The 24,295-nt window shown below is 47.1% G+C and overlaps 2 protein-coding genes across 2 annotated transcripts; one reads left to right on the forward strand and one right to left on the reverse strand.

The window, feature by feature from the left end:
• The first annotated feature begins 219 nt into the window (after positions 1-219).
• LOC122377024 (endothelin-converting enzyme 2-like) lies at positions 220-7,818 on the forward strand. Its single transcript, XM_043356993.1, has 12 exons — positions 220-568; positions 841-978; positions 1,602-1,697; positions 2,085-2,242; positions 2,571-2,739; positions 3,114-3,341; positions 4,419-4,543; positions 4,903-4,967; positions 5,469-5,588; positions 6,037-6,185; positions 6,559-6,720; positions 6,978-7,818. Exons 1-12 carry the CDS (start codon positions 293-295, stop codon positions 7,155-7,157), a joined length of 1,866 nt encoding a protein of 621 aa, XP_043212928.1. The 5' UTR covers positions 220-292; the 3' UTR covers positions 7,158-7,818.
• A 597-nt stretch (positions 7,819-8,415) lies between these two features.
• Positions 8,416-23,622, reverse strand: LOC122377023 (leukocyte elastase inhibitor-like). The gene is made up of 8 exons (XM_043356992.1): positions 23,614-23,622; positions 22,841-23,134; positions 12,685-12,870; positions 12,081-12,300; positions 11,269-11,480; positions 10,370-10,558; positions 9,859-9,997; positions 8,416-9,549 (listed from the first exon to the last, which is right to left on the reverse strand). Exons 1-8 carry the CDS (start codon positions 23,620-23,622, stop codon positions 9,419-9,421), a joined length of 1,380 nt encoding a protein of 459 aa, XP_043212927.1. The 3' UTR covers positions 8,416-9,418.
• Positions 23,623-24,295: the final 673 nt, after the last annotated feature.

Here is a 24,295-nt window from a genome sequence, read left to right on the forward strand (position 1 = left end):
GACTCCCCAGTGAGTGAGGGCTGCTGAATCACGAGTCACGACTCTCCTACAGGATCACTGACTCACGACTCCCCAGTGGCTGAGGGCCGCTGACTCGCGACTCACGACTCTCCTACAGGATCTCTGACTCAACACTCCCTCAGTGTGACTGGCCGTATACATAGTTAGACGTATCTAAACAATCATAGCATGACGTAACCCCCGGCTCCCTCAGAGACGGAGGGCCAGGTCGGCAGGCGTCAGAACGAACAAACGGCGGGCGAATTCACGCCGCGTCACCCCGGTTACTCTGATGACGCCGCCGGAGCACGACACGGAGCACGGCACGGAGCACGGCACGGAGCACGACACGGAGCACGACACGGAGCACGGCACGGAGCACGACACGGAGCACGACACGGAGCACGGCACGGAGCACGGCGACCACGACTACGGCGACTACGGCCGGCTGGACGGCCTCGGCTGGAGTTGGGACGAAGCCGGAGACGGCGGACCGTTCTATGGACCGGAGGGAGAGGGATCGGATGAGCCTCTCCGTACAGCCAGTCAGCTCTATGAGGAGTCGAAGGCCAGTGGCGGGGCTAGACTGGATGGGTGTTTTCCAATGAAGGTGACAGATGTGTTTGATAAAGAGTGTTATCTTTAACTTACACTTAGAAGGATCATGGATAAAAATCATGCACGTTGTTATTTTTCGCTATTGCTATCGTCTTCTCGCAATGAAGTGGTGTTCAATATGTCGTATAGGTAATATAGGTATAATTTATAAAAGAGTGCTTGCGCAAATCAAATTTTATTTCTTGTCATGTTGTAATTAATCATTCTCTTCCTCTATTTCAGAATGCCAGTTTGGCGGAGATGTTGGAGGAAATGTCGTCCTACTTCTGGGAAAATATCGTAGCTAACGGTCATTTTCCGGAACATTTGGCAACTGACGAGATTGATAACATGCTTCAATTTATGGAAGACCTTTACAAGGTAACTTGCTGCTTACTGTTTGACATTGACTAGTCCTAATCAGTAAATCGATTGTTGCCACGTCCCATTTCGAGGCTACGCAGGATTCCCGGCGGATAAACTCAAGTTTTTGATACATTCATTCAACAAGAGGCATGCAACAAATGCTTTCAGCCTTTTATTTTTCGCAAAGTTCTTTTTTTTGTATGCTCTTGGTGAGAGGAAATATTTGGTAAGGGAAGTGAGTAACCACCTGCCCCGTATTTTCTGCTGCCGTTCCTTTGGCTGGGCAGGGTCCTCATAGCTCTTACTTCAACAGCCATTATCAAATGTTTATTAACTTTAGTTCCCATGAAATGGTCGCAACCAGGTGCTTTAGCCATAAAAATCACTTCGCACCCTTTTACGAACTGCTCCCTGAAGCTTTGTAAGGCCGTTTTGTAACCTATCTAAAAAGTACGATAAACACAGACTGAATACCAGCCTCGCTTACATATATTGCAATATTTCCATCATTCATAGCATAGACATTTCTACATACAGGCATAAGTGTCGCAGATCACTTTTGGAAGATACGAAGTATCGCTGAAGGTGATCGGTGATCAGTTTAATCAGTGATTGCGTTTCCACTCGTGTGTTCTCAGATACTGCCGACTGCGCGGGAAAGAGTGGTCTCTGAGGCGCGGCTTCATCTAGAGCCGGCGCTTACCGTGGAGCTACTCCAACTCCAGTATCCCTACGTTAGTTGATCAACAATATTCTTAGCTTATATCACTTATATTACCGGCTCTGACAGTGGAGCCGGTTCAGTTGCAGTATCCATACGTTAGCAAAAGGGCCAGAGAGAAGGGGAGGGGGCTAGCATTCATATGAAAAGTAACGAATAAGGCGTATTCATTTGACTAGCATATACCTAAAACATGACTGAATCGGGAGAAAAACCAGTACAAAATGTGCTCAGGATTTCCCCGTAGGTATTACCAGCCGAAAATTGATGAATGCTTAACGACTCATTGATCATTGATCAGGATAACAGCTGTAAGCTCACTCTGCTTGAAAGATTGAAGGGCGGCATTATAGTTAACCTTTTCATCAGTCAGACTGCGGCTGCATTATTTCCTTTCTAGCTGGACTGGGAGCGGTACCTGTCGGGTGTGACGCGGCGGCCGGTGCGGGGATCTGACCCTGTACACGTCCGGTACCCGCGGTACATGCAGCAACTGGGGGACCTTCTGGACCGGTACCATCCTAGCGTGGTCCAAAACGCCGTCCTGCTGCGCTTCAGGTGGGAAGGGGTGCAGGTGTCACGTGACTGCATGGTCACAGGTGCAAAACATACAACTATACTTTACGATGATAATCGTCCATCATTGTGTCAAGAGATACACGTACTAAATATGCCAAACAACCTTAAGAAATCTTTGCTTAGGAGTGTAAAACAAATTTATGCGTTGTGTATTGTGCACATCGATTATCGTCATAGTTTGAGAAAAACAAGCTATATTTGCATGCCTGATGCCTCTATGTCTATGTCTCTACACTCTATGCAAAGCGCTCAATTCTGTCATGGTTCATTCATCAGGAAATCCTCAGATGATCTTCTCTTTTCTCAGGACTGTGTTCCTGGCGGAGATGGTGGACTCCCTGGTCAGTGCCGACACCAGCCTGCCGGCCGGCCAGCAGCTCTGTGTCTCCCTCACAAAGGAGGCATTCCCGGTGGCGGTAGCCGCTCTGTACGTCAGAAATGTCGGCAAACAGAGGGTCGATCTGCTCAGAGAAAAGGTACCGGCTCCTTAGGGACAGTCGCGAATGTGTTGCAATGGTATGAACCATTTATATGAATATCAAGTGCAACTTTTTACTTCACAAATAACAAACGGCTCAGTATTATTATTTTTGTAATTTAGATCGTTATTGCTTCTCCACCTGTGCTTCCTACAAAATAAAACAATTTCTTTTCTTTAACATAGATGAATGTATGAATTTAATCTTTTGGATGAATGTAATCGCATAATCGGAAGTCTGATCTGAACAGAGATGAAGACATTCTGGAATCATTTGCATGTCATTGTATTTGTAATTTGCATTCTTGTCAGCCAGGCAATAATAACAATGGAATTACCCAGCCTCCTGTGCCCCGATGCCACCCACGACAGGTGAGCTCAATCCTGGAGGAGATTCGCTCCGAGCTGCTGCGCTCCATCGAGCTGAAGATGGCAGCGAGTAACGCCACACGCACCGCGTCTGACCGGCTCCTAACGCTGGCTCAGGACAAGATCGCGGCCACTCGCACCTACCTGCTGGCGCCGGAGAACCTGTGGAACGACACATTCGTGAACGTGAACACGCCGCCCGTCTCCAGACTCTGGAAAACGTCACCTCAGGTCGGAGCCTCCAGTCGCCTGTGCTTGGTTAACCCTCGCATGTGTGCGGCGTTTGCCAGCTTCTAATGTGTAGGGGGGGGGGGTCGGTTGGACCCCCCCTTGCCGTTTGGCCCCTGATCGAGCTAGAGCTTCGCGGAAAAAACGAGCGTGTTGCCCGTGACGAGAGGAAGCCGATGATACCCAACTTTAAGGTCCTAGGTCATTGGTTGACCTTCCAGGTCAGGTCAATGACCCAAAGTCGGGAAAATCGGGACCTGTTAAAAAGTCGTAAAGTGTGGCTTCTAAGGGGTTTTTCGGAGTGCTGATCACGAATATCGTGTTAGTTTTGATCACAGATGATGTCTTGAAGCATTTAGACCAGGTCGGGTCAGGTCAGGTCAGGTCAACCAGTAGGCGTCGTGACGGGTATTCGTAGTACGTGTCAACCGCCTCTGACAGCTTCGTAACATGTTACAAAGTCACCAAAACTACTTCGTAAATGTTCAAATGGTTGCTAAATTCGAATTCAGCTCCAAAAACTAGCCTAGAAACATGTAAAACTCGAAAAAGTGAACCGAGGTCACCCGAGGTCACCAAAGGTCAATGACCTGACCTGACCTTCAGGTGACCTTGACACACAAGGGAGTAACATCAAATCACATGTTTGAACGTTTGAAACCACGAAAAGCTTGCAAACACGCGGCTAGTGCGAGCCGACATACGCGAAATCGCGATTCCGGCCAAACATGGTGTCGGAAAAGAGGTCACAGGTCAAAGGTCATTAGGGTCAGGGTCATGAAATTTTCAGGGAACGTGTAAAATTGATCAATGCGAGGGTACTGAAAGTTTCGTCGCGATCGGCCGCTTTTTACGCGAGTTATTCGCGAAAAACCATGGGGGGGTCCATCCGACCCCCCCCCCCTACACATGCGAGGGTTAAATAACGATACGACCATTAATTACCGCTTAAAATGATAAACTTACGCGTAGCATTGGGTGGTACGTACATTTTCCAACAAATTCCTAACATACGCATTTGTTTTCATATTCCATGTGCCTTGAGTAAATTTATTCTTTCCCTGCTGTTTATCTCTCCAGTCTCCAAGGGTGTTGGTGCGGCCTGGATCCAAGATGCTGCTGGACCTCTTCAGAGGCCTGAGACGGGCTCAAGTAAAACTGTTAAAGTTGACGCTTCGAGAGATGGCATCTACAGACCCTTTGAGGTATGTTTAGCCAGATAATAAGAGTTTAGTGTGCACTTCAGCTTAGGTAATGTTACGGCCTAAGATTCGTCAACATATTTGACGGATGTAAGAAGCAAGCCGCGTTCACTGTTCATTGTTCGATAACAAAAACTTCAAGTTATATCGATTGGCATTATTTTCAGTAACGCATGCTGCATGCACACCATGACTAGTTTTCTTAAGTTTGTTCGGGACTCTAAATTGTGCTGTAAAAAAACATTGACAATAAAGGATTGATTTATTTATCGGCAAAGAACTGATCCTGTATGCGCTCCATTTTTAATTTGTGCTTTGCCGTCTAATGTGATTTAATTGCGGCATTCCCGCTGTGCCGACAGGTGGCCGACGGAGGTGGAGCCTCACACGGCCAACGCCTTCCACCTCCCTGCCAGAAACGCCGTCGGTGAGATCATGTTAAGGCTCACTCACCACATAAATGGGGGCACGTAGGCACTTGTGTCTGATAATTGATACATGATTCCCTCTACGACCTGCGGTATGAGTTTTCTATCAGATCGCTTATGTTTGGATAAAAACAAGACTTGAATAAAATATAAGTCTTGCTTCCGTTATCAATATGCTTCCCCAGCCGTTATGAAAAAATGCACGAATAAAACGTACGACTTTCCCTCCAATGCCCGTTAGTCGTAGGTGCAAGGTCTTCTCTCTACACCGGTATTAAAAAAAAAAAACACGAAGATAACGTGCCCTTGTAATGTTTTATAATCATTTAAGGTGTGAAAATACTATAAAACGTTTTTATTTACAATGATTCAGGTGAGAAGTGAAACGACAGCCAGCAGCCGCAAAAAGGGGAACTGCGGCACAGCATAACTTCAGGCGCCTACCCCTGCTGCCACCTATCGACTGGTGAGATAACTAGTCATTCTCACGTCTGCCGCAGGAGTGCCACTGGCGCTGCTGACGGAGCCGTTCTTTCACGGAGACGTTCCCGAGTACGTCCAGTTTGCCGTGCTGGGCGTGGTGATGGCGCACGAGCTACTGCACGGCATCGACAGCACAGGTCAGAATTATGCCGAGAGACTACCACCGGTAAACCCTTTCTACAAGGGAATGGATTGCTTACAAAGCAATAGGTAGGTAACCTAATACGTGCGGATGCGGCACAACTCGAAGGTATCCTTACCGCAATGATGCCTTAGCAATTCAAAGGAGCTCATGAGGGAGCTTGTTTGCAGACGTTAAAATGAACTACAGTTCCTGCATTTTCACTGCCGGTCAAACCCACGAGTTTTGAAAATCATCATTTTGTAAAATTTAAATATCCACAACGAATAGGTATTTAGGTAGATATTTATGACGGATATGTGATTGCTTTCATACAGGTAAAACCAAGATATGTAGGCAAACGCAAACACACCTACAAACATCCGTGCACTTATGCTGTAAAGTGTCTATGCACCTGCCGTTTCATTTTCGACATCACATGGTGTTTCTCTCGCTCTGACCAGGTCTCAGTTTTGACGAGACGGGTGCTGCGCGCCACCTACCAGCGGCACTTCAGCAAACGGCGGACGAAAAATTCCAGTGCATACGGACAGAGTATGTCACACCGCTGGTCAAAACGGCCAGCAGTGTCCACCAATCTGTGGATGTTCAGGTAATCATATTGTGGGCTCAGTTCATGATCATATGTCGCGTTAGGAGCATGACTGGATTGTCGTACGTTGACGACCATGTGCGGACACAAAACGTTAACTTTTTTATTGATTTGCGTGAATATCTTTGCCTTGCTTTTAATATATATCGGGATGAATTTCGTACTTGATAAAAAATAATCCCTAAACCATAGGCTATCCTAAATCATTCCCGCTGCGCAGAGCTCTCAGGCCTGCCACATATCTATCGTGCGCCACGTGTCATATTACACCCTCCCAATCTGGACGGCGAATCGTTGTAGCTCACGAAAACCCTCACCCTCAGCTGCAAATTGCCCGGTCATGTAACCTCCCCCCCCCCCCCCTGCCACTCAGCTGGACGGTGACCTCACCCTGGGCGAGAACTCAGCCGACTTCAGCAGTCTCTCCCTGGCACTATCAGCCTACCTTCGACGGCGAGCACGACTCGGGCCCGAGCCAGCCCTGCCTGGTGTCAACCTGACCACACAGCAGGCCTTCTTCATGAGCTTCGCACAGGTCAGAGATCTGAGAGGGTCATGCGGGGATCTGTGGGGGGGGGGGGTCAGAAATGTGACCCGAGGAAAGAGGGGGAGAGGGAGGGGTGGTTGTGATCTCCTGCTCTCTTATGATTCATGTACCTAAATTGTTTCCGGGTGCAACCCTAACCCTACGACTCTCTCTCTCTCTCTCTCTCTCTCTCTCTCTCTCTCTCTCTCTCTCTCTCTCTCTCTCTCTCTCTCTCTCTCTCTCTCGCTCTCACCCTCGGTTTTCAGGTGTACTGCGCTGACATTGACGTCGACTCTTACGCGGCTCTGGTGGCAGCCAGCACCCACCCTCCGAACCCAGAGCGCGTGAACCGAATGGCGCGACACACTGCTGAGTTCGCAGCCACGTTCAGCTGCCGCCCAGGGACACCCATGAACCCGGAGACGCGCTGTGCTCCCCTTTGGTGAGAGTGGGGAGGTGTGAGAACTAAGTAGTGGTGAGAACTGAAGTGAGACATGATGCGATGGGGTAGCAACTTGCGGGCAATGTACTTACACTAGTGTATAGTATACATAACTATACTATGCATGCATGCATATTTTGCGAGTACACATAGAGTTGTGAGAGGTGAGCTTTGGTATGCAAATCTGGTGAGCTCTAGTGTGACAAGGCTTTGGGCTTTACATAACTAAGCTGTGGTTGAGATATTCTTTGGTAATAAGCCTTGAAATATAAGCCGTTATCACACTGTGGACGATGAATATTGTTTGCGTTGTAATTTTATGACTAGGCATAGATCACTATATACCTAGTCACTAGTGGTATATAGTGGTCTATGCCTATGGACTAGGTTATGTTTCGGAGTGTTGAATATGCAGATCATCATAATCGAGCTGCGTATGATTGTTTTCTTTATAAATAATGCTATCTATGAAGTCTAGCGTCCATGACATCTATGACGTCTATTTATCTATGACGTCCACCTATATGACGTCTTGCGTAGACGTCTTGCGAGTCCGTCTCGCGTTTTCACTCGATCCGTCAATCCTCAGTATTGTGCGTCAGCTCAAATGTTGTGTTCTTCCTGTGCCATGGCACGCATGACAAAACGAATATATCTGGCAAGGACCCAGCTGTTTCAGTGGCGTGAAATAATTCATAGAAGTACCACAAATTCCCAATTTATGGTCTAAGAAAAATGTGTTTCAACCCGACCGCGCAAAAATCATGGATGTCCAACGGTAATAGGATTGCGTTTCCAATACGATTGCGTTTCCATATTCGTTCCGGCTGCTGAAGACGCATTAGTGTCCTCAAAAGAAGTGGAAACGTGGCCTGTCGGGCTAGATGGAGAGCGGGTCGGATGACAGTCGGCGATGGCGTTGCCATGGATACCATTGATGCAGCTTTGCACACACAGCATCCGTTGACGAATGATCAAAACATGCGTGTCACGTTTAAAATGCAGCTTATATAACTGTATGTGGTATGTGTGGGCCTCGCCTAATGCGCAGTACACGTGTACATTTTTTTATTACCTTGGTTTCAGATGTGCACTCAGTTGCGCTGGTATTACCCATGAAAAAGAGTAATATGTATGCTGAGCTGAGTGACAGCAGCCCTTAGCTCTTTTGGAGCCCATCTGGTGTCAACTGCCATAATTTTTATTGATAATTAGGGCGGCGTTGACGAAAAACGTATTGATGGGAACGATAAAACACCATGGAAAACGCCGTGCATATATTCAAAAAGACATAGGTACATTAGGCGTATTTATCAATGTTCATCAATCATTTTATTCGAGAATATTTCACCAATCAAATCGATTCGACACGTTACAGAACATTTGCCTGTTGAACCCTCTTCTATGTAAGATGATCTCAACAAATAACTATGAGTCGGCATTATTGTTGTTAAGTTTTTTAACACTAAGGCAAGTACAACATATCGATCATGATTATTTTGTTTCTTGTAAAAATATAGTTACCCTGCAAACTACCCTCACGAACAAGCTGACACGGCACTCAGGAGCAAATAATTACGTCAGGTTCACCCTCCGAAATAATCATTAATAAACAAATGCAACTGATTGCAATGTTAACCAAACTTATGGCGAAATTTCACGCTAAAATGTCTACGATCTGGTTTAAAAGTTATGCGTCTGAGGTGGTGATCATGACTGAATGAGAGAACTTAGGCCATGCTCGGGGATGCAGATACTATTCACAGAAACGTTTATATAACTGGGTGCAGAGGTCAGTGCAAAGGCACACGTCAGAGTGTTCTATTAAAACAGTTCGGTGATGCTAACTTTTAAAGGGCACGGTGACTTTCTGCCTTGTTTTGGACCTTGGGAGCGCCGTGCCCCTTACAAACTAACCTTCACCATTGAACGTCGGTGCGTAGTGCGCTTCAACAAAACTGGTGGCGCAATCATCAATTCCAGTGCATCCGTCTCAGAGTATGCTGACGATCTTTTCTCAGCAGACGTCACTCAGCCGCAGGAGACGTTATAGATTGACCCCTGGAGACAATATTAGCAGCTCACTGCCGCTGCAAGTCTTGGTCTCGTTCAGCATTGACAGGCAGGGTCGCTGGGCTGCCTGGTCGTCTGTTCGTGGCCCTCGCTCTCAGTCCCTGCTAGTTCTCTCTCCTCTCCCTTCCCTCCCCTCTCTCTCTCTCTCTCTCTCTCTCTCTCTCTCTCTCTCTCCCTCTCATCTGCTCTCTCTCAGGGCTCCATGACTCTGCCGATGAACAGAGAGGCGCCCGTCTTCTCGTCTCGCAGCACGAAGAAGAACGGTCGATCCACGATGAAAGGCTCCGGCTTTGGCCTCAACATGCGGAAACTGAAGCCCACGGCTGCAGGGGCAAACGGAAAACGAGGTCGGAATGCGGGGCAAAAGGTACACAGAATAAGGAACAAAGATTATCGTTAATTAACAGTTTTTAGGAAACATTATTGTGACATTCACTAAGCTTATAAGAATGGCACATAGGCTAGATGTGATGTGGATCGCAATAATACCTACGCATGCAATAAGCAAGTTCGAGAGTGGCAATCACTTATCTGCGTGGCCACTCTGGTTGCGGTGACTGCTATATTTTCTCACCTGTGGCGGCGGTGGCAGTTTCTCACATGTGATGGCGGTGATAATATCAGTTTCTCACCTGTGGCCGCGGTGGCGGTGGTGCCCTCCTCCGTCACCTCGATGGCCGCTTTGTGGACCACATCACTGACGCAGATCCTCTGTCGGCTGATGCCGCTCAGGTTCGCCTCGTTTAGGTCAAACAGGTCCGTCAGACCCATCTGTATGAGCGGCGGGGAGCGATAAACGTCAGAGGTCGCCGACTAACCAAAGCAACCCATTCTTATCAAACGATACATGTCGGCTGCGGCCGACCAGACTGTTGCGCATCGTACGAGCCGATGCAATATCTGATGGACTAGTTGATAATTATTAGCCGTTTTCACGACGGGCTATCCGGCGAATGATGATGTGCACCAAATGTGTACGTACCAGATGGCCGTCGTGAAAACGGCTACTAATGACCATATGGAAGATAAGGTTTCGGTTCAAGCGCATAAGGTATCGACTGCCTACCTGGCTTTTAGCAGAATAACAGCTCTGAAATGACATGCAAAATTGAGTAGCACCAAAGGCTCTGGTTGGGTACTTGCCTTTTTCAGCGTCTCTTTCAAATCGATTTTCTCCTCCATTTTGAACCTGGGGAGCTGGACTTCGACCTCCTCGCTGCTGTCCAGGCTCCAGATGAGGTCTTCCATGTTCGCCTTGTGTATCTCAGCGTCCAGCAGATGGATACCGTCCATCTCATTAGGCAGCACAATCAGCATACTAATGGCCTCGCCCTGTAACGTAATGAATACCGTAGCGTAACTGAGCGTATGTATGTACGTAAAGCCGCACCGCTAAAGTAATGTGTGGTTTTACCAATCTCAGCGGATGGCTTTGACCGACGATTTTTAAATGCGGACTGATTGAAAAGAAGGCGTCAATAGATAAAGTTGTAGGTGCAAGGGTGAAGATACATGTAAGCTACATTTAAAGTCTCGTTGCAGTCTGGCTAATCGTTCCTAGGCTTCAGAAGCAGAACAAACCCATGACTGAAACCACACATTACTTCTGCTGTGGACTGTACGTCTATACTCCATATATCATCGTTATGCGTCATACATCACTCGCACACACCTTCCACCAATCGGCTTGGTTAGATAATCAAATAATCACTCTTCCGTTTGAAAAGGCACTTAACATTCGAACTGGGCATAGTACGGTCGGATGGTATAGTTAATCGCTGCGTCTCAACAAACAAAAGAGATATTATGAAAGTGCAATATGATTTGTGTACAATGCCCCCAACCCCTACCATCGACACCCCGAACAAAGACGGCGTTGTAGTCACCTTTCCATGTTTTCACAAGACTTATCGATAATAATAAGAAAGAAGCTCGGACCTAATCTAAAGACAAGAACGACTAAGAAATAAATGACTGGACCTAACAATGGCCTCTCTCATTCCCTAGTATTTTACCTACGATATATAGAGTCTGTATCTCACCTTGTACGGCAGCTTCAGGACGCGAGCATCCACCGACCCGGAGTACCCGACCGGGAAATACTTCTTGGCCTTCATCATCTGCACGGTCCTGGTGCCGGACAGCGCGTGGAAGTCAGCCTCGGCTGTGAGGCTCGTGTCGAACTCCATCAGCCAGGCTCCCTTGAAGTAGACGGCGTTCACCAACAGCAGGGCGGTGTCAGAGTCCAGCGTCCCTAGAGAATGAAGGGGGATAGGTTACAGTGCTGCCTCGGCGGCTGGGCATCTGCATCAGTCCAACATCTGATCCCATAGACATCTGATCCCATAGGCACAACCTAGCGCTTAAACTCGCGAGAACCGTACCTATGGGATATTTGTCACGGATATCGGCAATTGTAATGGTGACTTCAGTAAGAAATGTGGGCGAATAATAGGTACCAGTCGCTGTTTAAAACGGATATGTCAGAGTGATGCGGGTAGCAGTGCTACCTATATTACATTCGTTGATTCGTTGATATATTACATTCGTCGATAGAGAAGTCTGTGGTTGATGATATGGCACGTTTCGATGATGAGATGGATACGGCGTCAACTGATGCAGTCACGCACACTGCAGTGTGTGCTAAGAACTCAATGGAGCTCTCAACAGTACTATATGTAATCGGAAGATTGTCTGCAAGGCTGGAAACGGCATCATTCATCATTCATCTTCTTCAAGACATCATTCATCTTCCCGCAAACGGGAAGTAAGCGACATCCAAAACCACCCTCGATGAATACGCCTCAGGCACGTCAAACAAAAGCAGCAAGTATGAAGCGTCAGAGGCACTCACCGGGGTCCACCAGTTCTGTGATACGTCCAGCAGTGTCCTCATTCACATTGGCATTGACCACAGCAGCGGCCTCCTCAGATCGCGAAAAATCCAGCTGCTTCAGCTTGGCGTAGAACAGGCGTCTCATACGTGCGGCGAACCTGGCTCGAAGGCGCAGCGTCGGGGAGGCGTACACCCTGTTCGTGACCTTCACCGTGACATCGCTACTGTTGTGTCGCCTCTGCGGAGAAGTGGAAGGGGGAGTGGGCCGTCAGAGGAGCAGGGGAGAGAGAGAGAGAGAGAGAGAGAGAGAGAGAGAGAGAGAGAGAGAGAGAGAGAGAGAGAGAGAGAGAGAGAGAGAGAGAGAGAGAGAGAGAGAGAGAGAGAGAGAGAGAGATAACTAGATAGAGAGAGAGAGGCGCTTAAAGTGCGTACGTACCTAGAAGACGCGGGCAGAGTGGGGAATAGGATATCCGAAAAAACTCATACTTACTTGCATACGCATTACGCATCCTGGAAGATAATGCATGAATATTATTACAAACGGCGTATAATTTAGCGATTCGTGCAACTGATTCTCAATCACTATACTAATTTCTCGCTCCAAAAGTTCTACAATACCCACCCGGATCCAGCGCACGAGGCCGCGGTGTCCGCGCAGCACGGTCTTCCGCCGTCCCTGGAAGCCGAGGACCTCTTCCATCTGCTGTGAGGTGTCCCCTCGACTGCCGGCGTAGACCATCGCCAGCGCCGTGCCGATACTCAGCGGCGAGAAGAAAATGTTGGACGACTGGTCGTCCTTCGCCAGAACCTGGAACGTTGGGAAGGTGATTAAAAAGTGAGAGATTTGAACGAGCGTAGGTGTAGGGAGACCACGATGATAAGGACGCCAATGCCCTTTAGGTGATGCATTGGTTTTTGAAGCTGAACATTTTTGCAGATTTTTCCTGAATCCGGTAAAGAAGAAACGGGTCTACCATTTCCCGCTACATCAAAGCTACCCGACTTATGAATGGGCACACTGAGGCTAATTCCGATGATGAGGAGAAGGTGCAGGTGCAGGATGATATGGAATTGGACGCCCGGTGTGCCAGGGCCGCGCTGATGAACAACACCCCGCTACGCCGCTGACGAATCTGTAAAATAGCATACAAACCATGCCGCTAATAGGTGGACGATCTGTTTGTGCTTATATATGTATATTGTTTGTCTTATGTACAATATGTAAATGATTATTGTCGCGACCCCATCGATGGATGACTGTCGTCTAGTGCTGAGTGTTCTTCCCCCTGCCCGCATTATTGTTACCATACTCGGATCTAAGCCGTAATATCTGGCCCGGTCTATAAGCCGTAATCGCCACGCCATATGTGGAAGGCTTTTGATGTCAATACGTACATACATACATACCAAGACATGCATACATACGCGTTACAAAGAAGAAGCACATGAGGACCAAGCATGCAGTGAAACACTGGCGGATGGCATGCAGGGATATAGCATCATGGGCGACGGCTATTGACGTTGACAGGTCGTTCATGGCACGGAAGAGTTCCGGCAGGCAGGTCGCAGCGTCAGACCCGCTGTCGTGACGGTCGGTGGTCTCGGTGGCAGGGCTGGGGCGCCTCCCGCTTTCAGCTCCTCCGCTATACATACATGGGCCGACACTAGCGAAGTGACGACTGAAGTCGTCAGCTTGGTAGGACGCCAGCTGTTCGGCGGCACGTCGGATTGTAAGCATAAGTCTCGAACAGAAACGCACGCTTTCCTCTGTGATGAGACCCTTCACTCTGTTGCGCAGCGATAGCCTCGTCCGAATCGGAACCGGAGCGCCTCCACGTTAGGGCAGAAACACTCAACAAGCTCCGCTTAGCGTGGTCTCTGTTCTTGTGAATCCTTCCGCTCAGGAGGCTCGGACTAACTTTATAAACAAAAAATAAAGAAGACATTTTAACGCTTGGCTTCACAAAGATGTTCTCACGGTTCACTCTTCGCATGTCTTTTTGATGCTACGTTTTTTGTTCAGGTATAGTGTAAACGAAAGGACAACTCTCCTGTCGCCCGTGATAAAAGTATCAGCTGGAGCACTGAACAGTTGGGCAAATGATTCATCCTACGACGAGTAAATGGCCTCTGAGTGCGGACACGTGACTGATCAGTCCAACTCTCAGATATAATCACGTGACTCGTGCTGTGACTTGTAAATGCTCTCTGAGTACGGACACGTGACTGTTCTGTCGAGCTCTCTGGAGCGGCGTCGACCCGTCCGAATTGCGAGATGACGCCACTATTTACACTTGACACCCGGCCCAGTAGTCCCAGCGTGTGTATACATTGGGGAGCTTAGCTACTCAATGTTTAAATGTCAGTCCGCCTGGACTCCAGCTGGAATTTATAAGTCTCGCGGGTTTTAACGGTAGGTTTTGCACCAAGAAAATTTAGTGTACTTCAGGCTATATCTTCGTCGTCTAAGCTTTTAAGTGTCGAAGATGCGATCGACTTGTTGGTTCACAAGCCTGCCATGATCGTGTAAAATGGCTTCATCGTAGATTTATTAGTTTCTGAGATATAGCCGGAAATGTAAAAGTGCAAAACCTTCCGCTTAATCTCGCGAGAGTCTAGATCAGCGGGGAATCATTTGGCTAGAGCGCAATCAGTCTCGTGGTCCTTTGTACATTTTATCTCTATTATCTAGGATGCATTGCGCAACGAGGATTATTTTTAAGTAGCTTTATTATTTTACAATCAAAATGAACCGAGTTATTGGCAGTTTAAAAATCCCCTTGCCGTTAATTTGAAAAATAATCAAAATTGAGTAGGTACATCCTCCCCTTTTGGCGTTTACAGATCGTCATTCGCCTTACACGGTCCTGGCAGTCCGAAACTTTTCACCAGTGAGTTAGCGGGGTTCTCCAGATTCCGACCGATAATTATGAGTTTTATTAGCTATTGACGAAGTGTCATTTCTAATCTTCCTCAGGTAAATGTTTGTAATTCGTTTTCGTTTCGGGCTACACTGAGGTAAAAAAATTGTTAAAAACCAGATATTTCAGCTTTATTAGTTTTATTGTTTAGCGAACCACCGTCATTATTGTAGCAAAAGTACCGTTGGCACCTATATTTAGTAAACTCCGTCGTAAACATCATTGGTGCAGCAAAACATGCGAGAGGTCAACAGGCACTCGGCACTTGTACACAAAAACACTTTCAAATGAAGAAGAAACTTATGCTTCGTAGTTACGAAATGACGTCATTTGAACAAGTTTTATGTCTATTATAACAGTCACATATGTAACAATCAAAAGATCATCAAAATGTTTCCTCTCCAAATGGATAACTATGCTGCGTAGGTATGTAAAGTATAAATCATGAGCTGCGCATCTCACACAACAATGTCAATATCAAAAGCATACATAGAATGGACCGTGATACGGCCTCACGATCCATAAATAGGGAAAACTAGTACCTAACTACAATAGCACTTCCCGGTGTGATGTAACGGCCCAGCGATGGCGGAAATGCCCGCCTGGGCCGTTCGGTGCATCGGACAAAATCTAACGCAGCACCTGCAGCAAAAGACGTCACTGCAGCGCTGGCTGTCACCCATCAAGTGCCATTGAAAGCTTACCTAAATCGCGGGATTAGCGGTTATGACACAATGTTCAGAACATTCCTGTTGCTGAGGGACTTGCTTGGATCGAATTGTTTAACCGTCCTCGTCTTCTCTTCAAACTGTTTGCCCCCTCCTCTCTCTCTCTCTCTCTCTCTCTCTCTCTCTCTCTCTCTCTCTCTCTCTCTCTCTCTCTCTCTCTCTCTCTCTTTCTCTCTCTCTCTCTCCCTCCCTCTCTCTCTCTCTCTCTCTCTCTCTCTCTCTCTCTCTCTCTCTCTCTCTCTCTCTCTCTCTCTCTCTCTCTCTCTCTCTCTCTCTCTAGTCTCTCTCTCGTCCTCTTTCTTCTTCCAAGACAAGGAAAACACCAGCGATCTGATTGTAAGGAAACCTTTGCTTCGGCAAAGGTGCTTCATTTTACCCTGAATGATGGATACATGATCGTGAATAGACCCATACATACGTCCTCCCATAATTATATTACCTCGAGTATATGGGCTCCCTTTGAGAACCCTGGCCTCAATGACGGAGATCACTCCTTCTTCAGCAGAGCTCTTCACAGCTGAGCAGAAATATACTGTTTTGAAGGGTTGCCATGGTAGCCAAGCCATCCGACCGGTAGCTATAAAGGCTCGCTCAGCGCATCCGCTTCTCACCACTCGGCGAAGACTCGACTGCTGTGAAAATCAACGACCGTCGACACCCTACGGCCGTGACAAGTAGGCTTGAAAAGACGCAACACATTGCACGAAGAATCACTTCGACGTTGAACAAGCACCGGACAACAAAGACCCCGAAAGGTGGAGTCATCTGGGAAAGACCGACCGTTGGCCCATCTCCAGGTAACTACAGTGATCTGTCGGGTTTGGTCTGATCTATCGCAATGATCGGCTGGCTGCGAACCGGAGTCCCGTTGGTGCTGACTCTGATCTTTGCCCTGCCTCTGACGGTGATCGCCAGAAACCGTACCATTCGTGGAGAGCCAATGGTCATCCTCATACTGAACATGACCATTATTCTATTTCTTTTCAATTTCACGTCCTTTGCTCTCTCTGCCATTGACGTTCAGTACGGTTATGACATGCCGCAGCTGCTTTGCGGGGTGCTGATGCTGATTGGAGTGAACATTTTCGGCGGATTCAAGGTGTCGACGTTCTTCTTGGCTCTGGAGCAGTACATCGCTGTAGTGTTCTCGCTACGCCACTTCACCATCATGAGCCGATGGGTGAAAAGGATGGTCGCTCTCACCTGGTTCTACATCGTCACACTGACTGTGGTCGGACTGGTATGCCACCATCTGGAACTAGAAACTGTAGCCGAGTTCGACATCCGTGTGCTCGGCATCGGCCATGAAATCCAAAAATGTGGCTGGCAAATGATACCGAACGCCTTCATGGTCGCTTTTCAGGCGTGCTTCCTTCTTTTCTCGATGTTGACGTGTGCAATTCTCCTCTACACAGCCTATCAGGGTTTCAAGCACGAGAAAAGGATCGCTAAAGGTGATGTCAGCCATCAAACCCGTCGCTTCATGATGCGCTTCAAGTCCTTCAAGCGTATCGTCAAGCTGCTGGTCATATTTCTTCTTATCGACATCATCGGCACGGGGATTCACATCGCGTCTCGCTGGTTCACGCTGCCGCCCGTGTTTCTGAACGTCACACACTTTGCCAGGGTGATCTCCCTCATCGTCGAGTACTGGGCGTACGGCGCCAGCAACACAATCATCCGGAGGGCCGTGCGGCTGTTCTTCGGGTTTCGGCCGAGTCCCGAGGAGTCCGAAATCGCCCCGTGGGCCCCGGAGCGCACACCTCAAATCGCTGCCTCTGACCAGCTGGTTGTGGCCGATTTGGAGGCAGCGTCAGGCAACTGAAGCCGACGATCTCATCCATGAAAAGAAACTATTGTCGACTTCTGAATTGGACTGGAGAAACTGGACTGGCACCCCTTTTTCCAAAGTGGCTCACCCAACCCGTCATAAGAAGCATGTTTTATTTACGTAATTTGACACTGAAATGTTTGGGTCTCACTGAATGCCTAGGTATTTAACATACAAGGAATCTCTTCAAGTGAGTAGTGCGAAGTCTTTTCAGTGCTAGCAAAAGAATTTAAAACTGGTGAAAACTGTTCGACAATGACAGGGGCGAAGGTATGAATAATGTGGATCCAAACTTGAAAAGGAGACCACTTTTGAAACGGTAGCTATTAGATGCAAAATATGTTCGTACAACAATGACATAATAAAACTGTCGATGGAACAGAAGGAATTGGATTTGGGAGCACGTACCGACAAACTGGGAAATTGGTGATCCGCAACAGCAAAGCTTCTTAAAGGGACTATCCCACCTTTAACATGGGGTTTGAGTTGAAATAGCCAAGTTTGCGGCGAGGTTCAAAAACCACTATCTATCTAGGTTGCAACCCCCGCGGCCTCTTGGTGTTGAAGAAATTCGCTCCCTTCATTTGAAAATGGGCCTTGTGCAAGGCCCTATCTTCAACATGGAGCGACCGTTAGTGTGACGTCACCTCGTTTAGTCATTCTGATTTAAATGGGTTTGTTCGTTGAAAAATCGCTTAAAACTTGGTCTGAACTTTGTTGTGGTGCCTACAGAGTAAAAAGAATCAGCTTTATGACAGTATGTGGCCTGGGGAAGGAGGTAATTTTGGGCTGTGACGTCACATATTTGAAAGTTTGTGTTTGGAATATGGGAAGCCTAAGATGTTTAACCCTCGCCCGCACATGGGGGGGGGGGTTGCCACCCCCCCCAGGCAGTCTTTCTGCTCTGCACTCAACATTTTTAGAGCTAGAAGGCTGATTTTTCGTATAGCTGCTCGTCTATCCTTTCTTGATGTCCACTGAAAATTTCAAGTCTCTGTGGTTTTTGGTTTCGGAGATATGACCTTGTTTTTCAGGTCATGTCATGACCCAAATGGCCAATTCTCAACATCTTGCGTTTGCCATGGGCCTTGTGAGCTTTTGACACCCTGATTTCGGCCTTTTTTGCCAGTCTTACCTCCCACCTATCATGGAACATGTTGTTCGACGATGTACAGGGGTCAAGGTCAGGGTCAAGGTCAACCTAGGTCATCTAAGATAATTGCGTTTTAGGCAAGCTGAATTTACTTTTTGTGAAGTTTTTTTAACTGCATTTTTGGTAAAAGCTTCTCAGATCATGATTTCATGTGATATGGGCTCAAAAACAATCGGTGCACACATCAGTATACACACAGACACACACAGACATACAAACACATATAATTGACCTTGACCTAACTTGACCTGAAATGACCTCAGCAGCAAAATTCTGGTCGGATAGTGTGACAAAGAGGTTCTATCTGGCTTGGCACCAGAAAACAGCATCGTCATCGGTATTTGATAAGCAGCGCACTTGATATCCAACGGTGACCCAAAACAGCAACATTTTTTAGTTTGACCTGACCTGGAAGGTCAATGACTGACCTGAGAAGGTAAAACTGGGTATCATTGGATTCGTCTCTTCCCAAAGAATCTTTTTGGTCTTTACTGCTAAGCTCTATCTCCAACAGGAACGAAATGGCGCGGGGGGGGGTGGCAACCCCCCCCCCCCCATGTGCGTTCTAGGATGGGAAAATGGCATGTGCGGGCGAGGGTTAATGAAAAATAAATGCCAGAACCGTGTTCCTGGTCATCCAATCTATAAAGTCGGGCACAATTTAACTGGTTTTAACAACATTTTAGAAGGTGGGATAGTCCATTTAATCTTATTCGCAGCCAAATCGAAAATCTCCAAAGATGCTAATGATCCCAAACTATCTGCAAGTTTCTGAAACTACATGATGAAAGGATATAGTACAAGCTCTGTAGCAATACGCCTTCCTTGGAAGACAATTTTACGCGAGCGTCAAGCTAATAAGTTGTGGCTGTTGTAAAATTATTTCATTAAATGGCGAACTATCTCAGCGACCGGATGTTGCAAAGTGTTGAAGTGATTTGTATAAACGTAATTACTTCACGTTTATAAGTGAAGGCTAATGCTACCTTCTGAAAAGGGATTATCATTGTGCCGTCTGTATCAGTGTCACCACGGGAATGCTAACGGCTTATGTGTTCGTTGGCGCACGTAAATTCACAAGCTCGCTAAATGTGTGTTGTGTCAACTGAGCGGTTCCGTCTGAAATAACGCCAACGGTCCGTGGGCGTTACTTCACTCTTCAGTCTGATATCTGGAATGGCATTCGCCTTCTATTTCAGTTCATGAGTTCAAAATAGATTTTCATAAATATACAATGGCACGGATACGCGTGGTGGGCTATAATATTCATGGATGATGATTAATTTGGCATAAAATAAAGTGCAAAGTTTTCATGCTTGGTTTTTATCACAGAGAATATTGCAATCGTTGAACTCAAATTTTGACAGCATACGATATAAATACATTTTTCCTTATAAGCGTTGAAAATGTAACTCGACACCAATAAGTTAACATTTGTTTTGATAAAACAACACTTATTCTGCCCATATAGTGACACATTTTCGCAGTGAAGGCTATATTACCAAATAATCATACCCATAACCTAACAGTGGATTGATCAAACTGCACGCAGAAACAATGAAGCACGGCAGGCTGGAACTCCGATATCAACACACCAAGGTAGGAGTTAAGGGTGCGCTTGACTAATAAGGTTCCCAACTAAGTTGGTTCTTGGGTCACGTAGCGACAGGACTAGTAGCACGCTTACAGTCGGCATTCGCAAGGTCGTTAATGTTTCTGAAGAATATGAAGAATTATATGTCAAAATGAAGTGAAAGGTAAGCAAAGTTATAATGACAACCACGGATAACCAGACGCACAATTTTCCCAATTAAAACAAGTTATCGTCGTTGGACAAGTTGGCTCGTATTGTGCAACTTTCCGCTGTGATCACTGATCAATGATCATATTAGGCTATAAAGCCAAGAGTTCGGCCTCCAGTAACGTTTCATCAATATCAACATAGCCATTCATATCAGTGGTAAAGAAATACATTTGAAAGCCAAATAGCTGAAAGGAGAGCCTCAGTTGGACTCAGAACCAGTACCTACACGCTCCCAGAGCTAGGAAAAAGAGGGGACTGAAAAGCTACCGGGATTAATTAACCGGGCGCCTGTAAGGTCAGCGTCACGACTTCTGGCATCATTTCTGCAAAAATCCATTCCCTTTGCGTCTTCTTCATTACCAGTGGCTTTTGAATTGTAAGCACTAAATGACGCGACATCTAAGGATATTTCTTTTCAGAACCATCTGAAAATATTTCTTTTCAGACGGTTGAATATGATTTTTAATATGAATCCGGGATGTGACCTAAGTGCCGTATCGAAAGCGCAGAAAAGGGTAGCTAATTCCGGTCAATCAGTCCTAGCAACAGATCATTTATGGCACTGCCCTCGTGCCCCCATCGATACATTGCTTCGTCATAGGCCCATCGTCATAGGGCTTTTGGTTTCTGCCGATTTATGTATTCAATTTTTGTGCTTTTTTGTTAACATGGTGCTCTAGCGAGGAATAAATGTTCGATCTAGATAAGGCTAATCAATTAATTATTGTATCTTACTAATCTTCTATTACCTAACTCAACATTGAATGCTATAAAATTTCAAACTTTTTGGTCTCGATGTTTGGGAGCGATCTAAATACTTAACAGTAAACCATATCATTCGTGAATATGCACAAAGGATGTCAATGCCGATTTGGTAGAACAGTCAGAAAAAAAATGACGTCATGCTCATGCTATAATATGATTAAGTTGAATTGAAATCAGACAAAAAAAATCATTTTCGATTTTTTGATCTAATGATTTAAAAAATGGTCTTTTTTATTTCAATTTAATCACATTATATCATGAGCAATTACCAGGTCATTTTTCATCACAATAACATTACTAACGATGCTCAAACATGCCGTTGCTTACACGACTCGGAGGATATATCTATTCAATTTTTCATCTCGTTTATTCTCGTTTATTATCCAGGACAAAACCCTAAATCTAAATCACAATTCACATTCAGCTTGACGTAAGCTCGTATTGCTCTACCAGTAACAACTACCAGCGAATACTTCACTCGAGGCCGAAGTGCACGGGAAAAAGCAAAACATTGGTTTGGAAGATCCGCCAACACCGATTATGGATTGCCCACGAAAGCTGGTCTTTCCGGGAAGGACCGACCATGATACATTTCTAGCTCTCTTTTTTTTCTCGGAAGATCCACCGGGGCCGGATATCGATGACCCACGCCCTGGCCGTCCCCGAAGCGATTGTTTACAGAGCGCCCGCGAGGGCCTAAAGGACAGCTCGGGAATCACAGAATCATCGACAAAGTGTTCCGACCCAGGAAAATCGGTACAGCCGGCAAATGGTGCGTCACCGCGGAACTTTCGGAGATGTATGTCGGAAGAGCGCACCTTTCAAACATGCGTAGGTGATCTAGTCACTAATCAGGGAAGGGAATGCGTTATAATGCTCAGCAAAATACTGTTTATGGATATCCGGTATGGAGAGGTCGTAACGATGAACCATTTAAAATGCAAAATGAACAGTTGTTGAATGCCCATGACAATATACAGTCAATAACAATAGTAAGGACGTAAAAAAATAAGAAAAAACATTCAAAATATAACACGAAGATCGAGAAACAAGCATCGAAACGGAAGTGCAGTTACGTAAGTACAAATGCCTGCCTATAGTGTCTCACTTTTCTAGTGTCTTTCGTCGTTCTGCAGTCGCGTAAAATAATTTCTTACCGGATGATTCGACTCGACTTTTTAGAACAGCAAGTACCACCGCCTCATCATGTGTGACCGCCTCATTATTTGTGACTGTGACATTGCCAGTCAATGCTGGTAATACAGTTTCAAGTAAGTGCGATGTCAGTAAGTTTCGGTCCGAAACTGGTGGCAAATGGCAATGGATACTCCGAAACCTTCGGAGTACATATCCATTGCCACCTGCGTTATAACTAGCCTAGGTATTGAGCAGCTTAGAAAACCTACGCTAAACAATTTTGCTTACAACCACACCACTGCATACGTAATGCCTATTGGTAACATTGTTGACTGACAAAACTCATCAAAAGGGTATTATCCCATTTTGTATCTATAAAACCGGCTGACTAAGTAGTGTGAATGGTTTATAACCACGTTGTGAGCGGTTCGCGCCTCACCGAGTACAGCTGGAGGCCGAACTGAGTCTGCTGCAGGGCCACCACCTCCCGGGGACGCAGAGACGGCTCGTCTGCTCCAGACTCGCCGCACAGGAGCGCTGCCACCAGCACCACCACCGGCACCACCCGTCGCACCATCGTCACCACCCGTCGCACCATCGTCACCACCGTCCAGCCCCGCTCGGCCGCGCTCTCAGACTGGCCGGGCGGCCATCCGCGGTCCTGCCGCTCCAGCGCCGCGCCGGGGCGGTCCTGTGGCCCCTCCCCGCCCTCCCCGTCAGTCCTCGGCGCCCGCTGCTCGCTCGGAAAGGCCCGTCACTGTTTATGAGAAGACGTCGCACCCTGGCCGGTCGGTTTTACCTGACCCATCGGGTGCCCGCCGTGAGGAGCGGCAGGCGTCATTTCCGCCGCCCGCCGACGGACCGGCCAGGCGGCGGAAAAACAAACAAAGCAGATGCACAGGACATATAAAAAAATCGTCCGTTACAGGGGGACTAATTGAGCCTGGTAGTTAACCCCAACACAACAAACAGGCAAATGAAGCTTATTGGCGGAGCTGGGTACGAGCTCGGAAAACTGAAGCTTGAAGGGATCGGATTTCATTGCGCTGTGATAACTGCACGCATTATTTAGCTGGAATATTTTGTGGTCCTCGCTGACCGCTGTACCGGAAGTAGCTATATTGTTGTAGAGTTCAAAAGCAAAACGCTGGTTCGCTCGGTCACAATGCAAAGGCTCACTGGTGCTAACGCCTCTGCGCAGGCGCCACGCACCTGCAGCATTGCACACTCTGCAAAGTTGCAGGCGCTCACGATGGACTGCGGCTCGCTGATCGCTCCCAGTCCCACCGCAAACAACCATAGGCGGCGGAACGGGGTGGGGTAGGGGGCACCGGGGCACCGTGCCCCCTTGATTTTGGCATTTTAACATTAGCCCTATGGGCGCTGCATGGAAAGAATGGGACCAAAAGTCGTCAGTGTCTCCCCCCCTTAATTGAAGGTGTCCCGCCGCTACTGGCAACAACCTATAGTGCCCTGGAGAGTGCAGATCACCCGAGCTGCCGCCCGGCCGACTCACCTCCGATCTATCCTATTATATGTAGGTATGTCTTCAGGACGCTCCTATCCTTCTCTTCGATACCCAAACCTTTTGTTGCGCGGGCTGAACGGTCATCATTCATCATTGGTCGTGGGCAACTCCTCGGAAGTCGGCTCACGTGCGGTGAGTGAACGTACGAGCGGAAAAACTCCTGACTCATTAACACTCGTTACCTACTTGAACTCACTATTCAATTGCAAGCTTACAAAACACATAAACAAACGGCTCGGGCCACTGAAGAAGAGAGAGAGAGAGGGAGAGAGAGAGGAGAGAGAGAGAGAGGGAAGGGGAGAGAGAGAGGAGAGAGAGAGAGAGAGAGAGAGAGGAGAGAGAGAGACGAGAGAGAGAGAGAGGAGA

Source organism: Amphibalanus amphitrite, unplaced genomic scaffold (genome assembly GCF_019059575.1).
Source record: "Amphibalanus amphitrite isolate SeventyFive unplaced genomic scaffold, NRLGWU_Aamphi_draft 002462F_arrow, whole genome shotgun sequence".
Classification (NCBI taxonomy): Eukaryota; Metazoa; Arthropoda; class Thecostraca; order Balanomorpha; family Balanidae; genus Amphibalanus; species Amphibalanus amphitrite.

Coding starts and splice junctions, on each gene's coding strand:
- LOC122377024 (XM_043356993.1), top strand. CDS start 293: ATGACGCCGCCGGAGCACGACACGGAGCACGGCACGGAGCACGGCACG. Junction 2,243..2,570: donor GCCGTCCTGCTGCGCTTCAG/GTGGGAAGGGGT, acceptor CTCTTTTCTCAG/GACTGTGTTCCTGGCGGAGA. Junction 4,968..5,468: donor CCCTGCCAGAAACGCCGTCG/GTGAGATCATGT, acceptor CGTCTGCCGCAG/GAGTGCCACTGGCGCTGCTG.
- LOC122377023 (XM_043356992.1), bottom strand. Junction 11,481..12,080: donor CACAGAACTGGTGGACCCCG/GTGAGTGCCTCT, acceptor TTCATTCTCTAG/GGACGCTGGACTCTGACACC. Junction 10,559..11,268: donor TCCTGAAGCTGCCGTACAAG/GTGAGATACAGA, acceptor ATTACGTTACAG/GGCGAGGCCATTAGTATGCT.